Consider the following 20,593-nt stretch of genomic DNA (forward strand, 5'->3'; position numbering starts at 1 on the left):
CAGTTAACTTCTATTTGGTTATACTCCTGCAGGATTATTCCACATATACTGTGGACTCTGGACCAAACAATTCCTCAATGCCCAAAATCTACCCAAAAATATACATTATCTTCTCCAAACAACTTATCCTCAAGTGAAGTATCTAGCAAATTTTTCATCGAGTTCTGACTTTATAGCAATATAATATGAAATGGCATAACATTGCAAGGGGAAAAAAAGCCAAAAAATGCTGAGTTTCTTGCATTTGTGGAAATTCCAGGTTTAAACAGATAATTAAAGGTGCAAGACTGAAGTCTTGCTGATGTGTGCTCTTAGGGCTTAAAAGAAGAATATTTTAATACTGTCACTGCTATGTTTGAGAAGCCTGCCACTAGCAGCATACCTCGAAACACTTCAGCTTCAGAATAATTTACTTCAAAAAAAAAAGTAGAGCTCAATCTTCCCCCCCACCCCCCAGTGACTTAATGATCAAACAAATTCCTCGTAGGCAGATGCAATATGACAACAAGTACAATGGCTTAGAATATTTAATAGCAATCTAATGTAGTGTATCATCAAAACAGACAGTAAGAAAAAACCTGACACTTAGAAAACTAAGAATAGCAAATCATGCAACTTTCTATGGCATTCCAATTAAGCTACACAAATATTAAAGAAGTTATTTTGCTAACATTTGTCTAGATAAATACAGATTATTGGATTCTAACGATCCTTTCTTGACCCTCTTCTCCCCAATATAAAAGGAATTATGGCTTAAAAACCTTGTCAGCATATATTGTTTCATAGGGCCACATGGGACCGAGTCTTTTCAGCAGCAGTGTCTATGCATGTTTACAGTCTTCCAGTTTAAAGCCTTTACAGTATGTAAAAATCAGTTTCCTCTTCACCTAATACCTATACTTGCATAATCTTTCTGTACCTGATCTAAAGCGTGCAGTCGAGATGCTCCCACCCAGACTTGAAATCTCTGTATCTCAACTTAAATGTTACCAAGTCTGAATGAAGTTTCTGATCATGGCACTTCTAATCAGCCAGAAGCCTAAAAGGTGAATAGAAATCTACACCTGTATCTGTAGCAGGCTGTGATGAACAACATCAGCAGGAGGCTACCTATAATATATTTTCTGCTTTCTTGGAAAGCTATGCAAGTCAGTGGGAAGCACGCCTGGATTCCTGCATGTTTATCTCACACCTCTCCAAGGAGGGAAATGCATGCAGCGAAATTTAATATCCAATAGAGACTTTATCACTTCTAAGGCTATAATTAGTGGTCACAGACTGGACATGCTGGGCCATCACCATTACTGTCAGGGGGTACGCTAACAACACATTGTCCATATTTCAGCTTCCTCTGTACAGGACAGGCTCTGCTACAGTAGTTCTGTCTACCAGGATACATACAAAAATCTTAAAATGAGAGAGTAGGATGCTATGCACAGACTAATTATGTTTCCAAGCTCCAGGATTTTCACATGCACTCATGAGCCCTCCAGAACCTGAGCTTGAATTTCTAAGCAGCATTCACAACAGGTTTGTTGTAAAGACAGGAGAGATTAAAGAAATTCCTTTTTCTATCACTTTTCTGAATCTAGCTACCCTCTCCACCCTGGAAGCATAGTGCCATCTTCAATTTTCTTGTCAATCAGTATTTCACCAAGGGGTAGGCAATCTGAACCACAACGTATCAGGTAGAGTGGCCTGATTATTGAGACAAATCCAAAACACTACAATTTGGCTCAGTTCTCTCTTAGGTAATGATAAGGTAGGAACCTGTCCCAAGGCTTTTTAACTTAAAATGTTTGTTTGTTTTAAGAATTCTCACCTGTGGTGAGGCAAAAGACAACTTTGTGCATCTCACCAAAAGCAGACCGATTAGAGCTTTATTCCAGGAACATGACTGTTCCATTAGCCAGCCGTGCATACGAACGCATATGAAGCTGTTCCATCTGCTTAGGTGCATCACTAAGTACTTTATGAAAAGAGGTTAGCACTAGGTGTACAACAGATGGCAGGAGTTTGCACAAATAGCAGTTTGACCCCACTGTGAAGTTTGTACACTTACCATGTTAGATAAATAGCAACGCTGAAACATGTATTCCACACACAGCTATACACTACCCTTCAGTGTGCATACAAGGAGACAAGTACCACCATCCCAAACCTCAGGTGACATTCATACTGGGCAAGTCTTAATCTGAGGATACTGAATAAAGACAACTAAAAAAAAAAAAAAACCAAGTCATGTATTTGAGCAGGCAGAGAAAAGATGTACAAGGAAGAAAAATAAAAGTCAGTCAATAGGCATCAATGTACCTTCTCAAATGGTGAGACTAAATTTGGCAAGGTAATCAACCTGAGAACTCAGAAATTTTACAAGCTGCCTTTCTCTGCTCCCCCCCCCCTTCTTTTACAGGTATTCTCTTTGCAATGCAAAAGAGAAATTCCTGGACAAATGTTCAGCTCAGCTGTTGGCTTGACAGATGCCCAATGTCTCAAATAATCAAAGTGTCTCCCTCTACTAGAAACAGCTTGAATAGATGAAATTGTACAAACTACTTTCCCTTTCTTGTGACAATCTTGCAGCCACTGCATGGATGTCCAGCCAACAATCCTTGTAAGAGAATTCTGGGAATTACTGCAGTTAGGGCACATAAAACAGATTTTTCCCTCTTCCCTTTTTAACTCTTGCAGTCAAAAACCAATGACCATAGTAAATAATTTTCAAGTAACAGAAACTCAAAATACCAGCAGTACCAGAGTACTGGTATTCAGCAGTAGCAAACATTAATTCAGTAGGTTCTTGCAGGAGCGGCCCACGAATGTCACTATGTGGGGTCAGCATAATACCATTCATGCAGTGGACTTCAAGCGCACACACTTTTTTTTTTTTTTACCATATGCCACTCTTAAGATAGTTGCTCCACCTGATATGCTAGAAAATGTGGATATTGCATTTAGACATTACTATCAACTGGCCCTTCCTCAGGAGCCTTCCTCAACTGCATTAACTGAAGAAAAATAGTTATCAGCTGTCAGCAATTTTTTATCAGTATTTTCCTATGCTATGCTCTATTTTCAAAGAAAGCATAACTTGTCAGAGGAAAAAAACGGCAGCACAGATTTCAATATCTGTATTGTTACCAAGTACTAACATTTGAGTTGCAATCAAAATCCATCATCCTCTTGTAGCACAGTGAATATAGATAATTAATGCATTCCTCCATGATCTACATACCACAAAACCACTGCTAGACAGAAAGAAGTGTTTTGATCCAGACTGTAAGACTGGAGGAGAACGAACAAGGACTCCCTAGGAGGAGAACGCCACTGTGAAAAGACTTGTACGCATGGCAGCACTTTAGCAGATGAAATGACTAATGCAGAGGTGTTATGCTAATCCACATCCTGGAAAGTAATAACACAGTGCATAAGATAGTTCCAAAAATTAAGAAAAAACCCAATTCCAAAAAACAAGCAAAACCACCAACCCATTTCAGGCTCCCATGCTTTTGGGTTTTTTTCAGGTCACTGGTAGGCAGCTTTAAAGAATTTGAAAGCAAAATGTCTGCTAGCTCCAGCACTACTTCTGCTTAAAGATCTACTTCATGGGTATGTATGTAAGAACTTGCTACTGATATTGCAGATAAAGTAGCAGTGTTCCATGAAAATCATTAAATTAGGCCAATGCAAATAAGCCAACTATTCTTTTTTTCCTCTGGTTTTAAGTAGTTAGGCTACCTCTTTACTTGCAAAACCTCTCCACCTGAACAGTATCTTTTAAACAAAGACATCCAACTGAACACGCACCTCTGCAATAGAAGCCTTGTTACAGGAATTTTATTGCTTAGAAAAGACCTTACACGATTCTTCTAAAGCAACACGCACTGTGGCTGAACTAAGGCAAGAACCACCACTCAGATGAGCAAAGCAGTAAGAACTAGTTTGGGGAAAATAAACTAAAAATGCAGGGGAGAAAAGAGCCATCTCTGTACAGAACTGGTTTTATAGTCTTAAACCTATAGCAGGGCCATAACACAGCTGATAAATCAGCCATGCTAGCAAGTGCTCGAGGCTGAAGCCAGGCACAGACAGAGCAACAAAATGAAGGCAGCAAATCACAACTCCAGGTACATGGCCACATATATTCATCATGCCACATGAACATGGAATCGAGCCATCAAACTGGACAATCTCAGGCCAGCATGCTGCACACCACCACAGACAACCTCAACACCAGTCCCACAGTGCAGGTCCCTCAGCTTACCACTGCAATATTCTTCCAAACCTGCCCCTGCCCTGGTGCAGACAGCCCATTTTACAATCATCAGAACAACGGAAAAAAAGAGATGGATTTCTTGCGCCTTTCCTGAAAGAGCACTTGTTAGGGAAAAAAAAACCAAAACTTACTCCAATTAGTCCCAGAATTTTCAATCTGTCATATAAATAACAATATGATTCCAGCCTCCATGCAACTAAAATCCTAAACTCACACACAACTATTAAAGAGACTGATTCATTTAAGATGACCAAACTGTTTTAAACCCCTGGAAATTAGAAGACCAGTGAACCCAGTGTCAGAATACACAAACCTTAAACTTTTACCTTATTAAAGGCTTTTTCTTGGCAATCTTTCTTCATAAATGTAAAAATACTGTAAAAATGTTTCAATTAATGCTATGTTCCCCTGCTACATACTCCGACCCTTGCCAAACTTATCATCCACTTTTGAAAAGTTCCACATATTTTTACAAAAATATTTGTTGAAATAAAAGGGTACACTATAAACGCTGACTCAATTTTTAAAGACTTCACAATTTACTCCATTTACTAACCTAATCTTGTCCCCTTGTAGTAGGAAAAGAAGTTACCTCTACCTAGATGAAAAGGCACCAGTAAGGCTGCAGTAGTAACTGGAAGAGTAGATAGTGTCAGATAATGCAATTTTTTCAAGCTTTTTTTTTTTTTATTCAAGTATTCTATCTTATCCACAGACTTACTTTGTCTTCTCCTTAAATAAAATCAAACAGTCCCACATTTCCATGCAGTAAGCCTACTTTGGGGTTCAAATGTAATTATTATGGAATCAGTTTCAATGTTACTGTTTATGCTTACCAGTTTTCAAATGACAGATTTTTCTTCTTAGGAGATGACAACTGACAGATATACTTACTTGGTAGCACTACAGGGATAGCTGCTGAAGCTCCATACTGGAACACACTTATGTTCAGCTCTACAGACCTCAGTGGCAGCAGTACCTACTTCCCTATATATATATATTCAGGGAATTCAGGGGGAAAAATGCTAGAGAAACATTTTACACATAACTTAAGTGACTTCTAAAAATCCTGTTGCATAAAGTCACGCACAGCTCTTCCCCAAAGGAGCAGCAACATGATTGCATACCTATTGCATTAAAATAACCAAACGCTTATGGACTCAACTCCATATTGTGATGGAAGAGCTGGGTTCATTCGGAAACCAACATCAACAGCCACTTCCAAAAGCTCTGCAGACAATACAATGCCTCATTGCAACTCTACTGTTCATAAGGTATGCAGATATTGCTACAAGTTTAAACTCATTTCTAGCCATTGTTACACCGCAAGACCACCAGGTACATTTAGAGAAAAAGTAAGGTTATAGCTGAGAAGCTAAGAGCCCAGCATCAGTTACCAGAGGTGATGTTTGAAATGTTAAATGCACTGTAAACCCAGCAACAGCTTATAGACCTTCATTAAGGAAAAAAAAAAAAAAAAATCACTCGCAAACTAAGCAGAGTTCCAGCTACCAACCTGTGTCAGCCAAAAATGTACATAGCTACATCTACCTAAATGCACACTAACCATTTTACAGACAATCTCCTCTTACAAAGTTTTTGAAATGCATTATCTACATAATTAAAGACTCTGGTGGTCTTGGCCAGCTGCCAGCCACCCAACCACTCTCTCACTCCCCCTCCTCCACAGGATGGGGCAGAAAATAAGATGGAAAAGCTCATGGGTCAAGATAAAGACAGGGACATGATCCCTTACCAATTTTTGCCACAGGCAAAACAGGCTCAACTTGGGGAAAATTAATTTAATTTATTGCCAGTTAAAATAGAGCTGGCTAGTGAGAAACAAAGACTAATTAAAACCACCCTTTCCCCCTTCCCAAGCTAAACGTCACTCCTTCATCCCGCCCCCTCCAGCAGCACTGGGAGATGGGGAATGGAGACTGGAGCCAGTCCATAGCAGCTTCCCTCTGGCACTCCTTCCTCCTCACACTTCTCCCCTGCTCCAGTGTGGGTCCTTCCCACAAAGCACAGCCCTTCACACACTGCTTCAGCATGGGTCCCTGCCACATGCTGCAGTCCTTCAGGATAAACCTGCTCCAGCATAGGCTCTCCCCGGGCTGCACCTTCCTTCAGCAAATATCCACCGGCTTTGGCACAGGGTCCTCCACAGGCTGCAGGGTGGATATCTGTTCCAGTGTGGTCCCCTCCAGAGGAATCTCTGCTCTGGCCACTGGAGCATCTTCTCTCCCTCCTTCTCCCACTTTGCTGTTCACAAAGCTGTTTCTCACAGTTTTTTTCCCTCTACATTCCTCACTGCTATCCAGCATTTTGCCCCTTCTTAAATACCTCAAGGTGCCACCATCTTGGCTGAGGGGCTCAGCTGTGCCCTGTGGTGGGTCCACTGGAGCCAGTTGTGTCTGGCACAGGGCACCCCCCGCCTCTCCTCACAGAGGACACCCCTGCAGCCCTCCCCTGCCAGTGCTGGGAAACAAGAACATCTGAGAAGGACTTCACTGAGAGAAGACACACTTACTGAACCACACCAGATATGATGGATTTACACAGGTGTTTATGAGCCCCAAACCTGGATTCCAGATTTAGAGAGCTAAGGAAGGAAGACAGCTCACCATTTTGCAAGGCGAGACAGATTTTTGTTTATAGATGCTTTCAGCAAACTGGGCATGCAGCCATCGAGACTGGATTCTGCAAAGCCACCTTTTAGCCACTAGTGGCACAGGCCAGGGAAGCAGAAAGGAAACAGAACTCAATTTCTTTTCACAACTTCAGCCAAATTCAACAAAGCCCCCAAAACACCAGTGTTACATCTATGTGTAACTAAGAGCCAAGTAACGAAGGCTTCACTCAGCTGTGCTATCTATATCCAACACTGGTTTTGCCTCATGACATTTTCCATGGGCTTACATTTCATGTCTGCACATCCACATAAAAATGCTTAAAGGATAATCACCACTGGGTAAGAGCACTCAAGCAATGAATGGCAAGTACAATACAGTAAAATGGACAATGACAGTTTTGATAAAGTGTGATTATAAAAGCTCTCCAAGTGCTTTAGTGGTTAGTTGTATAGTGCTGTGCTACGACTCCAAACACCCAGGAGCTGCACTGAAGTGATCGGCAACATAGAGAATATCTCTTGGAGACTTCAGAAGGCCTTCTACTACATCATCTGCGAACACAGTGACCAGAATTATTTTAAGTGCTATGTCTGTAGCAAGAAAGCCTTCAAAGTTAATTCCACCACACTTATTTATATTATTTGGATCTTTTAGAAATGTGTTTATGTTTATAAAAGTGTTGCAGGAAGAGTCATAATTGTCCTAAAATGAAAGGAAATAAATACAGCTATATATTTTAACATTCTGTCAATATATACTCTGTAATATCAAAAACAAATTCAAGAAACTTCTTCTGAAGGTTCCTGGTACATAAGTATCATTAATCTACTGAAGACCAAATATCTTCTACATGCAAGCACTAGAAGTGCATGGTTTCAGTGGAGTCTTTAAACCTTGGGATCTAGCTTTATATTTAAACAAATATATATTGATATGGGAACGTTTTGCCCACGGGTTTATTTAAGCAGCTTAACTGGCTTGATTTGGATTCTATCTGAACAAGTACAGACATTGCACAGTTACCAATACCAAACCACAGGAGGCATCCGTTAGCAATACCATTAGAGAAGAAAACAGGCCAAGCCATTCTACTTGTCCACACCCCCTAAAGTACAGGGAAAACTATGTATATTTTTTCCATGTTTATTTATGTATGTATAACAACTTTAGGGATTAAAATAATGCATGATGGTATTGCTTTGTCTCCTAGGAGACAGGCAAATCTGTTTAGAAGCAACTATACATAAACATAGGAAAGAAGCTGCCAAATAACAACTGCACATAGGAAGAAAGTTCCTATTAAAAAAAAAATTAAGGCATACAGAAATCCCAGCCTTAGACAGGCAAAACATCTAGGAGGTGGATTACCAAACTCAAATCTAAACAGAAAGGATTAACACACCACCTGTTAATTCTCTCATGAAAGCACATTACCTCACCAATAATCAAGGAGGACAGAGGGATTAATGACAAATGAAAAACACCACACCCAGACAGAAATTTCAACTTAAATGATTTTATGTTTACAGTATAACCCAAGCTGCAACTGCAGCTCTCGCAGACACTCAACTTAAGCTCATCCAGAAAAAACAGTTCATGAACAAACAGCTGCCTAAAGCTCAACACATACCAGAACAACCTCGCCAGGCACCAACCAAGAACTTCAGATGGCTAAAGTGGGCTGATTTGGGAGGAACACCATCAGTGTCCAAGCCAGCAAGGCTCCTATCACTCTTCTGACAAGCCCTGAAACATACCCAGGTCCTGCACAATGGCAGTGTACCAGGCCATTGCTCCTTGGGATCAGAGCTGGTCTACAGTCAGTTCCTCCAGAACACTTAAAACGCACACACTGTCTTCAACACCAGCCATTTCACACTGCAAATCCATTCCCTTTACACTGTGCTATTTGCTTATGTAGGCAAGGCTTTTTCTGCTGCCTCATTTGCTTTGTAGGAACAAGATTTCTGTGAAAAGTCTTTCTTCATATCAAGCTCATCATCAGACAACTGTAGAATCCTTTTTCCTTAAGTTTTAGTGTCAGAATAACTTTTCTGCAACAGTCTATTAAGGCTCCCATATGGAAAGAATTAAAGGAAAGGCATTAATGTAATTATGGCTAGATCACTAGCATTAAAGTAATTTGTTTATAACAATAGCAGGGAGGTTTTGTTTGTTTTAAAGAAATTCAAAGACTATGCAAGATTTCAGTAACTGCAACTAGCTATAGGCAAGACACTTGCACACACTTTGAAAAATGTTCCCAACTTGTCCTGGATTAGAGCCCAGGTTCTCAGGGACGTTTAGTTTGCCAATTCCATTCTGTCTTTGTTTTCCAGTGACAGATCTATGACTTAATATATCTACACTTGTCATCTGCAGTTTCTGCAATTTACTTTTTTCTTAATTTAATTACCATGCCAAAAACCACTACTTATGAGCGTCATATTGGGAAAGTAGACTGGAATGAAAGTGCTTTAGATCCAACAGCTATAAAACCTGTCTCTACCTGCTTGTAAGTCACCAGGGCGCATATAGCTGTGAGGCTATTCCTCAGATGTGTACAAGGTACAACGCCACAGTTCCTGGCACAGCTGCTCTCTTGGGTAGCATGCAGGTGAGGTAATGCAGGGCTGTAACAGCAGGGCTTGCACCTTCCAGTTGTTTGAGTGGTTACCAACATAGCAAATTTCAGATGTACTTCTTTTCCTCATCCTCAAACAAGCTTACACCTAAGGTGCCTGATGGTGTGTATTAAGTTTTCACATATTTTTAACATGTTTCTCCCTTTATTTTATGTCTAATGGCCCTGTTAACACAGCGCTAATAGTAACATACTTAGAAGCACAAAGGTTATTGAACACTACAGAGAAGGTTTTCTCCCAGTGCACATCATTATACCTTAAACAAACTTATATCCTCCTTTCACACCCTTACCCTGCCTGTAACTCTCCTACTTTAACTGTAGGACCACTGCTGTCCTAATGTAACCCTTACAGTTTCAGTTGCTTCAATTTTCAGCACTAGTTACTAGCTCTGATGAGAATTTAAAAATAAGCATGCGGGATTTGGATGGAAGCAAACTAGAGGAGACCACAAAAATGGGTGGCAAGAGGGAAGGTAATATTCAGCATAGAGTGACACCATTGTTAACCACTATTGATATTCTTTAACTCACATCACCTTTCTGAGAAGACCAGATGCCATGCAACTAACTACCTTAACACATACTCGGTGTGAGTGCCCATACGCTCTCTCAGCAGAATTCAGTGCAACCCTGAGCCCAGCAAACACAGGAACTCAATGAAACTCAAGGAAGTCAATGAATGTCACTGCTCTGCAATGACCAATAGGTGATATGCCCAAGTTTACCTCCTTGCTTTTTCAGCTAATCAGTCTGTAATTTAGATCCACATTTTCTCAAATTATGGACAACCAATTCAATATGCAGCAGTGTGGTTGCTGCAGAGCTGCTCCAAGGAAATCAATGGCATCTTTAACTTTGGAACATGTCCTCCAGTGGTGCAAAACACACCACCAATATTTGAACAAACGGGAAGGAACCACTGATAACAGGTTAAAAATATATGAGAAGGTTTACATTAGCCCGTCTACTTATCAAAACTATAAAGACCCAATTGAGCTAAAGGTTAACTTTTTGTAAACAATCTATTGTTAGCTAGCTCAGATCAAAATATGTGAGGCACAATTCACCCTGCCCTTCCCTGTCACATACTATGCACAAAACTTGAAACCCAGAATGAAAGACATCTGAGATATTTTTGTTATATGGCCTGAACAACAGCTTTACAATGAAAGCATCCACTGAGCCATAGCTACAGCATTATTACATTCTAGTAAAAGTTTCCTGAGGTAACAATGAAAATCAAATTAGCAGTTTAGTGCAGTAGTTCATCTGCTCCGTTCACCCACAACTCTCTTCCTCAGGATTGCAAGGCTATTAAAAACAATGGGATCATTAACAGTCCAGGTGCAATTAATTATGCAGTTCCACTAGCGTGGCCTCACAAAAGAAGTTTGTCAGTCTATAAGCACTACCCTCTAGGAATTAAAAATAAATAAATAAGAATAATATATTTATATACACACAGTTGTTACAATAAACCACTGCAAAATGCATCTAATATACAAGTTTCTCTGCCAGGCAACAAGGAATTCATCTTTCTTGGCTATATAGGTTGCCATCCTATAATCAGTTATTTTCATCTACACTTAATTTTGGAAGAGGTTTTTGTAGCTTGCACATGGCTTCTTTCTTTTTTTGCTTCTCCTGAAAGTCACTTCCAGAGCTGTTTGATCAGAAAAGCAAAAAAAAAAAATCTCTTATCTTCTAGCTCAAGACTGTAGGTTATATTGGTTAAGAAAGAAAAAAGTACTGCATTCATCCCTAGTTCCCACTTAAAATATAGAGGGACTTAAAGAAACCTGTTGCAAGGCCTACTATTTATACAGCAGAACACTCGAGCTTTTATCCTTGTCATACTTGTAATTCACCTCAGAATGGCAGAAATTCATCAGTTTAGTTACATTTGTACAGGAGGGCAAGATATTTAACCCACTGCTCCCTGGCTGGAGCAGGACAGTCTTTCAGCTGGGAAGTTTGATGAGAGCATTCCTTTCAACTAGGAAAGGAGAAGTAAAACTTAGCTTTTTGGTTTACTGAGCCAAGTTAAGATAGGTTCCTGGCTTGATTGCAAAGCAGAGTTTGTTTGCCACCACTTCCCCATGTTCTTCACCTTTTCAGCTAGCTTGTCCTCAAGCACCTGCATCTTTTTTCCTTCCCCTCTATCACTGCACAAAGAGCTACCAGCATTTTATTATTTTAAGCACAAGTTTCTCATCAGTCATACATCTTAAAAACCAATACCACCCAACTATTAAAGCCTTGTTTCAAAAAGAATTTTAAACTCTACATCTGCAAGAGAAGAGCTAAAAACCCCATAAATCTGAAAGCTGAAGCAACAAATAATTAGAAGTTGGGGGGGGGGGGGTGTTGGACTGCAGAGTATTTGAAGTCCACGTCACTGTTTTTAAATGGGGCTTAGCAATAGCAGGCACAGGACTGCTTGGGATACCATAACATTGAGAAGCTCCCAACACAAGCTTGGTATTGTATGACGGGGCTTGGTACTGTACAAAAAAACCCCAGAAACAAAATGAATTTGTTCTTCATCCCTTCTTTCACTTATCAAGCTATTAAAAACCTGGTATTTCTCTTGAGTCAGAGCCAGAACAGGTCATTCCCCAACCAAGCAACAGAACAGGCAGATCCTGCCTCACTAAAGTTCTTTGTAACAGGCATCTGCTTCCCCATATTGGGCGTAAGAGTAAACCGTCAGCCTGCTGTCAGAGCAATTCTGTCTAAGGAAGCTTTAATAGAAAACTTCATGGACTTTGTTAACATTGCTAATCTTCTCAGATTCATCACGCCCCTTTTCATAAGACCCCAAATTGTGCATTTCAGGTTTTTCCTCTAAATTAAGGGTAAATATTTTTTCTCATGCCTTGTACAGAACAGCAACTGCAGTTAATGTTTGCCAACTCCAGGTAGCCCAAATAGCAACATCAGAAACTAAGTATTTGATATGTATTAATGCCTCAGCATGGCAATCTTTGAGATCACAGTTGTGCTTTGGGGTAGGGGGAGAGAGTGCATAATATGCAACAAAACCAAGAGGAAAGTTATCCCATTAAATGGATTGTTGCAGTAAAAGGCTATTTAACTGCTCAGCTTGCTAGCTCGAGGATCTTCTCATTTGCAGTGCTCTTGACAGTGCTCGTATTCTATGCCTTATACAATATATTCTTATCCCTTTGTGTAAACTCAACTTCACACAAACTGTTACTGCTAGCAGAGCAGCCCCATCATATGGGCCTCCCTCACAGTACAAGAGTAGCACCATATTATGTTTACTGACATTCAGTTCAAAGCAACTTACATTTAGCCAAAATGCTGTCAAAGGCAGCAGACTACACTGGACTTAGGCATTCCTCCTTCTACACAGCTGCAGCTTTTCAGAAAAGATGTTTCTCTACATTTGATTTCACAGTTGAATGTACAGATAGTAAGGCATCCTGAAGATTAGCCTCGGGACTACGTCTTCCTACCTGTAAAATTTGAAGGGTGCAAAAGGCCCAGCCAACCATCTTTGCAAATACATTTAAATTTTTGTTTGAAGACTGTAATTATCAGGTTCTCACCCACCTCCTTCCAGGAGGATTTTAAGTATCTGAATAGTTCCGGCCCATGAAAACAGATATGCAACTCAATGCACGAATCTGTTTCTTCAGCTCTCACTTATTTCAAGTGAGAAGGGAGATGCTCTAGTTATGGGCTTATTAATACCCACTAAATGTCTTGAAAACAAGCTCCAGAGAGCTGCAAATATTACTGTTGTAAAGATAATCTAAAACATCAGGCAACACCACACAGCTGTATTAGATAAAGCCCTCAACCATGTGTCCCTCCTCATCCACAGTGTATTTCTGAGATAAGGGTGCATATTATCATGTACCTTAAAGGGCCTGTCCTGCACATAGAAAATTTAAAATAGGAGACAAACATAGATTTTTTTCCTAAAAGCAAATCAAGAAACTGTTTTACATGACTGTTGAGACAGCCCTACACACCTAAAGTGTAAAGTATTTAACTTTATAGGTAATTTATCACAAACATATCTAAAAAAACAAGAGCAATGTAGTTCCTCTGGCTTGCGTGACACAAGAACAGTTTTGTGGCTGCTCTAGGCTAGATGAGTGTTTATTTAATCCCACTGCAATCATTTCAACCCTGAGAAGTATACATTTTATGACTGCATTCCTATCCCGTAGTAAGATCTCAGGATCACACTCTAGCAATTAGGCAATTCATCTCTAGGTAGCTGTAACATTCAGGGTGTGCTACAACAGGGAATGATCCATCACTGTCAGAGACAAGAAAGTCTGAAACAATGAAAAGAAAAAGCCTATGGTATCTCCGCATGCCCCATGGTTTGTACTTCAACAGGACAAGCAGGAGGGGAAAAGAGAAAGGTAACAAAAACATTCCTACTAGTTAGGTCACACGGACATTTTGGCAGAACTACCGACATCTCCATTATACATGGATGACATGTAAACATTGGCATCACTTCACACACTCTTTGCTTACTTTATCCCAAAGCATTTTTTATTTTCACCCCTCCCCCACGTTACACTACAGTTTCGTTGAGGTGAAGATCCAGCAGACAATCTGTAATGCTGGAGGTACTGCAGCTCTGTAGTGGGCATATGCTTACGGACAAATGTGTGAAAGAGCAGCTTTTAGAGCAATACTTTCTTTATCACCCTCTTCACCTTGCTATAAGTACTTTCATGACAGAATCTTAGCTTCCCAGTAATTAATTCTCACCATACAGTCCCCCTGAAGCCACAACAGATTGCAACATAAACAGCAAGAATGCAGATTCAGGAGAAGAGTTAGCAGCAACAGAAAAAGCTTTTGTACTTCTCACTCTGTGAAGTATCTTTTTTAATACATTATACACATCAACTAGAGAGTAGGAGAAAATGTAGAATAATCAGCTTCAAAGGTCAGTGGACATTTTTCATGAGCAATCATCTTTTCACATTGCTCGTCTTTTCAACATGGGATCAAGTCTTATCAACTCTGATAGCCACTTCAGTGCCAAACATTTAATTTACAGAGCAAGAATTGAAATTATTTGAGAACAAAATACAAAATACATACTTTCCCCTTTTTTTGTGAATGGTTTTGTTCAAGTTTGTTTTGGGTTTTTTTAAGTATCTAAAAAGAATGAAGAATTACTATAGTAATTCAGAAGCCACTGGCAAGTTCAGAAACTTTTGGATCCATTTCACACCAAGACAGCTGTGCTATATGACAAAGTAGTATTCTCCCTGAACGACTGCTGATCCTCCCTGGCTTGCTACTCTGCTCTGGTAAGCAATGTGTATTCCCAGTTACTATGACAAGGTTTGTAGAAAGATAAGCTCTTTGAGTAGGTCAGCTGACAGAGATGGAAAAGACAGACAAGTTCAAGACACACAATTTAACCTTCAGATCCTTGAGATTACTGATGTAGGCAAGGAAACCACAGCTTGCCTTCAGCCTCTTTTTAAGAAACAAGATTAACCCAAATGAGCTCTCACCTGCCCTGTACAACACTAAGATCTGGAAACCACCATCAAAAAAATCACATCCCATGCTGGACTGAAAGACTGTAAGACATTTTGAATAAGAGAAACTAATGCAGCCAATGACATTTGGCTGCATTTGCCTTAATAAGCCTCATAAAACACATTTCCTGTTCACAGTCACTTTCTTTTGCCAAAAGGAAGAATAACGTAGAGAAGATGGAAAACAAGAGAACGGAAAATGGGAAAACCCTGGGGTTTTTTTGCATTTATCCTTTCCTCCATAATCCCAGTCTGGTATTGACTACTCACAGACTGTAGAAGTAGCCAGATTACTACAGAAAGCATGCTGTTGCCCAGCTTCAACTCCTCTCTTGAGACTCTGGAAAACACTCTTTCCAACAAGAAGAGTTCTAAAGATAATACAGAATAATCCTTAAAAAAACCTAAACAACCATTCCGTGTTAGTAAAGCAGCAAGACATCCTTCACGTAGTGTTTGCCTCAAGTGCCCTCCACCATGCAATCTCATCCTGCCTGCTTCTGTCAGCAATTAGCCACTCACCTCACAAAAGCAGAGGCAAATAATGTGCTTTAATTCTTTTGAGTTTCAGGTGTTTGCTATCCACAGCACTTCAATGCACTGATGTTCCAGAAGCATAGTACTTCCCACGTGAAGTTAAAGCCATGTTTAATTCTCATGTTTCAAAGATCTCAGAGTAAGACATCAAAAACACTTTAGTAACTGATGGCCGTAATCTTAGAATCATAGAACGGTTTGAGTTGGAAGGGACCTTAAACATCATCTAGTTCCAACCCCCCCTGCTGTGGGCAGGGACACCCTCCACTAGACCAGGTTGCCCAAAGCCTCATCCAACCTGGTCTTAAAACACTTCCAGGGATGGGGCATCCACAACCTCTCTGGGCAACATGTTCCAGTGCCTCATCACCCTCACAGTAAAGAATTTCTTTCTAACATGTAGTCTAAATCGACTCTCCTTCAGCTTAAACCCATTACCCCTTGCCCTGTCACTACACTCCCTCATAAACAGTCCCTCACCATCTTTCCTGTAGGCCCCTTCAGGTACTGGTAAGCTGCAATTAGATCTCCCCAGAGCCACCTTTTCTCCAGGCTAACAATCCCAACTCTCTCAGCCTGTCCTCATAGGAGAGGTGCTCCAGCCCTCTGATCAGCTTCGTGGCCCTCCTCTGGACTCCCTCCAACAGCTCCATGTCTCTCCTGTACTGGGGCCCCCAGAGCTGGACGCAGTACTCCAGGTGGGGTCTCACAAGAGCGGAGTAGAGGGACAGGATCACCTCCCTCGACCTGCTGGTCACACCTCTTTGGATGCAGCCCAGGACACGGTTGGCTTTCTGGGCTGCAAGCGCACACTGCCGGCTCACGTTGAGCTTCTCATCAATCAATACCCCCAAGTCCTTCTCCTCAGGGCTGCTTTCAATCCATTCCTCGCCCAGCCTATAGTTGTGCTTGGGATTGCGCCGACCCACGTGCAGGACCTTGCACTTGGCCTTGTGGAACTTCATGCGATTCGCACAGGCCCACCTCTCCAGCCTGTCCAGGTCCCTCTTGTGAACTATCATTTGTTCTTGCTTACATGAAATGAGAGACTGCTTTTCTTTGGTTATTTTTTAGTACTTTTTAAGGTGAAGTTTATGGAACAGTAGGATGAAGCCATTATAATAAGAAAAAAGGGCAGGGGGGGAAGGAGTGATGTACCTTCTCTTCCCACCTTGACACTTCCTTCCCATTTGCCTCCAGGAATTAACTCTTTCAAGATGTGATATTCAGAAGACAAGTTATCAAGCTTTCAGTTCTACTATTTAATTTCTGGACATAGAAGGAGCAAGTCCTACCCTAAGTGACAGCACTAAGTTTCCTTCACTGAGCTGAGGAGACAAACCATTCTTTTTTGGTAGAGTAGAAATGTTCACATCCATTCTTCAGAAAGAAAACTCGTAACAGACTACAAACTGTAAAAGAGCAGTCTCAGCTATGTAAATAACACCACCACTTGAGACCTGTAAAATAATCTTTCTGTTCTATTCAGCTCTGGCAAGGCCTGAATCTGAGTATGACATCCTGGTTTTTGATGTCATACTTCAAGACAGATGTGACCAGCTGGAAAGAGTCCACGAGACGGCAACAAGAATGATCATATGTCTAGAAACACATTCTATAAGTGAAGATTAAAGCCACTGGGGTTGTTTAGTCTAAAGAAGAGGTCTAGAAGGAGACAAGATCAGAGTTGTCAAGTATGTTGTATACAATGTCACAGGAGAATAAATAGTTCTACTGGAATACCACATGAAGTAGTTAACATATATGGGAAAATATGCATACTTTCTAATTACCCATTTAGTTTGAAAATATTTTTCATGTCATGGCTTTGAAGAATTTACTGACAGCTAAAGTAGCATCAAGAGAGGTATCAGGACAATCTGTTTCACTGCTGTCTAAAGGATACTGAACAGCCGTGACAACAAATTCAATCCTGCTATGTTAGCAACAGGAGGAAGGACAGGGCAAAAGGAGAAATGAAACCTGCAAAAGCAGGACCTAGTGCTGAAGATCAGTAAAACCAAAAGAAGTTAGAACACTGCAGAAAACATAAAAATTTTCATTATTTGACTAATTGGATGGGATGTCAATGTGAAAATGGTATCTTCAAGCACTTCTCTCAATGTTACACTTTTGGCAGGTAGTACATAAAGAAAGCCTGAAATCATCTGTATGTTCATCTCAGACTTCAGTCTTGCCTTGTCCCACTATCCTTGAAGGTTTCAGTGTGCAAGTAACATAGGTGCTCTCTCAGTTTAAAATTAACATGCATCTGTTTGTTTCTGCACTGTAACGCATTGTGGTGTCCTTGCACAAAAAAATTACGATTATACAGGTGGATTTGTCAGGTGGCGCTGCAGGTAGACAGGAATTCAGCTGCAGGCACTAACTACACCAAAATGGAAGGATGGGGAAAACCACAGCACAAAAAACACAGACAAAAAAAGATTTGTTTCAGACAACGAAGGAATCTAGCAGAGGGGAATAAAGGGGAGGGAAGAAGGCTGCATATTCTAAGCAAGCTTTCCCACTACATTAAAATGAGTTTATGCTGGTATCTTCTAGAATTACCTCACCTGCAGCTAGTATCAGATTGCCCATATAGAATTTCAAATATCAATGAACACAATGTTGACTTCTTTTCAGCCTTACCTTCCCTGTACATTCAACTCAAAAGGTGCTTATAATTCATCTCTAAAGCACGCACAGAAATAACCAGCCTTAACCAGAAGTTAACTGGTCTGCCAGCGGCTTTGAGTTCAGCTAACCGAACAGACAGTCTTTGTGTATTTCTACAGGGTGTTTTGCAGACTTACCACCTGAGCACCAAAACAACTAGACACCACATAATTGTGGTAAGCACAGCCCCTACCCACACGTACAAGACCTGCCGAGAAGCAGGATATATTAATTACCTGCCAGCAAACACCATGCTAACAGCAGCTACAGATCTACTCAGTTCAGTGAATAAAGCAAGTTCACATCTCTACTAAAAAAAACCAAATTATGTGGATATATCCACATTCATTCTACTACTATCATAAATGCACATCGCTGTAAATACATTCTACCCTTTGTGGGCTCATACAGTTGAAACAGACCAGGAACCTCATCCAAGTTTAAAGAAAAGGGGATACAGAGTGTTATATTTAGATCCAATTCACTATGCTGTCCTACAATTGTACCAATTCAACTCAACAGAGGAGGCATCAGGGAATAAAGGGGAAAAACAGGAGCTACATAAACAGCCATTACAGTGGAGGGAAACATTCCTGGCAAATACAGCTTTACCAGTTGCAAATAACTTCAGCCAGCACTTCGCAGATATTCATTCAGAAATGCCAGGGTTTCAGAAAACCCACACCTTTGCACATCCAGCCGCATAAAGGCATAAAACAAAGAAAAAACACCTAAGAGCAAATTAAAAAGTTGGCCACAACAAAGGGCAAGTCAACCACTCAACTAAGGCATAAAAGAGATTATGTACAAAGGCGAAGTAGAGCAACAGCCAGACAGAACAATGCACTTGGTTTGGGGGCCACAGCAAGAAATACCTTTAAGGAGTGCAAACCATGCAAGAAGAAAAAAAAAAAAAAAATCAGTCTCAGACACAAAAGGGTCACTTTACTGTAACGTAGTGGGGGTTTTGTTTTTAAAACAAAACAAAAGTGAGTGCCGTTAGGAGGTATCGCAGCTAGATCAGGAGGGGAGGGAACAACACACGTATCACACTACAGATTCATCACCCACAGAGTTCCTCCATAATCCACAGCCTGTCATTAGCTCTCCCAAGAGGATTAGTATAGTTTAGAGGCTTGCCCATCACTTCCATCTGACATTGAAGTTTGCTTTAGAGCAACGCTATCCAAAGGTGATATGCTAGAAAAGCCAAGGTTTCTTAAAACAAAAAATACCCCTTCCATATAAAAAGCCCCAATCCACAATATCGGCAGCCAGAAGGGGCCAGAGCTGGGGGAAGGAGAAACAAGAACGCCGAGGGTTTAGGAACAGAGGTGACACGAAGGGGCTGCGCCCAGGTGAGCACGAAACCGCTCCCCCCCGCGGAGGGCACCTCTGCCCCCCACTCCGGGCGGGTCGCTTTGGGCGGGGGCTCTCAGCGCGCCCCCAGTACCCCCAGACGGGAGAACCAAGCACCACCGCTCCAGCCCCGCGCACCTCCTCATCCCGCTCCTCCAGTGAGGCGGCGTCGTCCTCCGCCCGCCCGCCGGGGCTCGCCCGCTCCTCGCCCGGCCGCCGCCGCAGCCGCCCCGCCGCGTCGCCGGGGGCCGCCGCCACCACGCTGCCGCCGGGCTCCCCCTCCTCGGAGAGAGTTTCCGAGCCGGAGGAGGAGCCGGAGCAAGAAGAGCCGACGTGGCCGGCGCGCAGCGGCCGTTCCGGAGCCGCCGAAACTTTCTCAGCCATGGCCGGGGGTTCAGAGCCGCTCCGCCCGCATGCCCTGCCGCCGGCAGCTGCGGTTCCCCCACCCCGCAGAGCGCACCGTCGCGGCGGCGGCAGCAACGCTCCCCGGGCCAGGCTGGCCACCGCGCTCTCGGCGGCGGGTGGTGCCTCCGGGCGGGGCGGGGCCGGGCCGGGCCGAGCGTAGCCAATGGCGCGGCGGGGGCGGGTCCGGTGCGGCGGAGCTGAGCGCTGCGGGAGGGTGGCAGGTAACGGGGCGGGGACGGGAGGGGAGGGGAAGGGAAGGGAAGGAGCCGCCGCGGGGACCCGGCAGCTCCGATGGCGGAGCGGTTTTAGGGCGGCGCGGACAGAAGCGGGCTGGGTCTGACTGCGGGCGAGGGAAGTGTGCGAGGACAGGGGAATCCCTCCGGCTGCCCCGCGCCGCGAGCGGAGGCAGCAGGTAGGGATGAAGCCCCGACGCCCCGGGCCTGGTGGTCTCTGCCCCCGCAGCCCGGTCCCGCCGCCTGCCCCGGTCGAGGGTGACGGCCGT

At 42.3% G+C, this 20,593-nt stretch overlaps 1 protein-coding gene across 2 annotated transcripts in view; it reads right to left on the bottom strand.

Moving 5' to 3' along the window:
* Positions 1-20,085, bottom strand: part of MAST4 (microtubule associated serine/threonine kinase family member 4) — a 285,948-nt gene extending 265,863 nt beyond the window's left edge. For both annotated transcript variants that reach the window (XM_075739819.1, XM_075739818.1), the window contains exon 1: positions 19,825-20,085. In XM_075739819.1, coding sequence (XP_075595934.1) covers positions 19,825-20,070 — 246 coding nt within the window. In that variant the 5' untranslated portion in view covers positions 20,071-20,085. The remainder of the gene's footprint in view (positions 1-19,824) is intronic.
* Between the last annotated feature and the right edge of the window lie 508 nt (positions 20,086-20,593).

This window comes from Balearica regulorum, chromosome Z (genome assembly GCF_011004875.1).
Source record: "Balearica regulorum gibbericeps isolate bBalReg1 chromosome Z, bBalReg1.pri, whole genome shotgun sequence".
NCBI lineage: Eukaryota > Metazoa > Chordata > Aves > Gruiformes > Gruidae > Balearica > Balearica regulorum.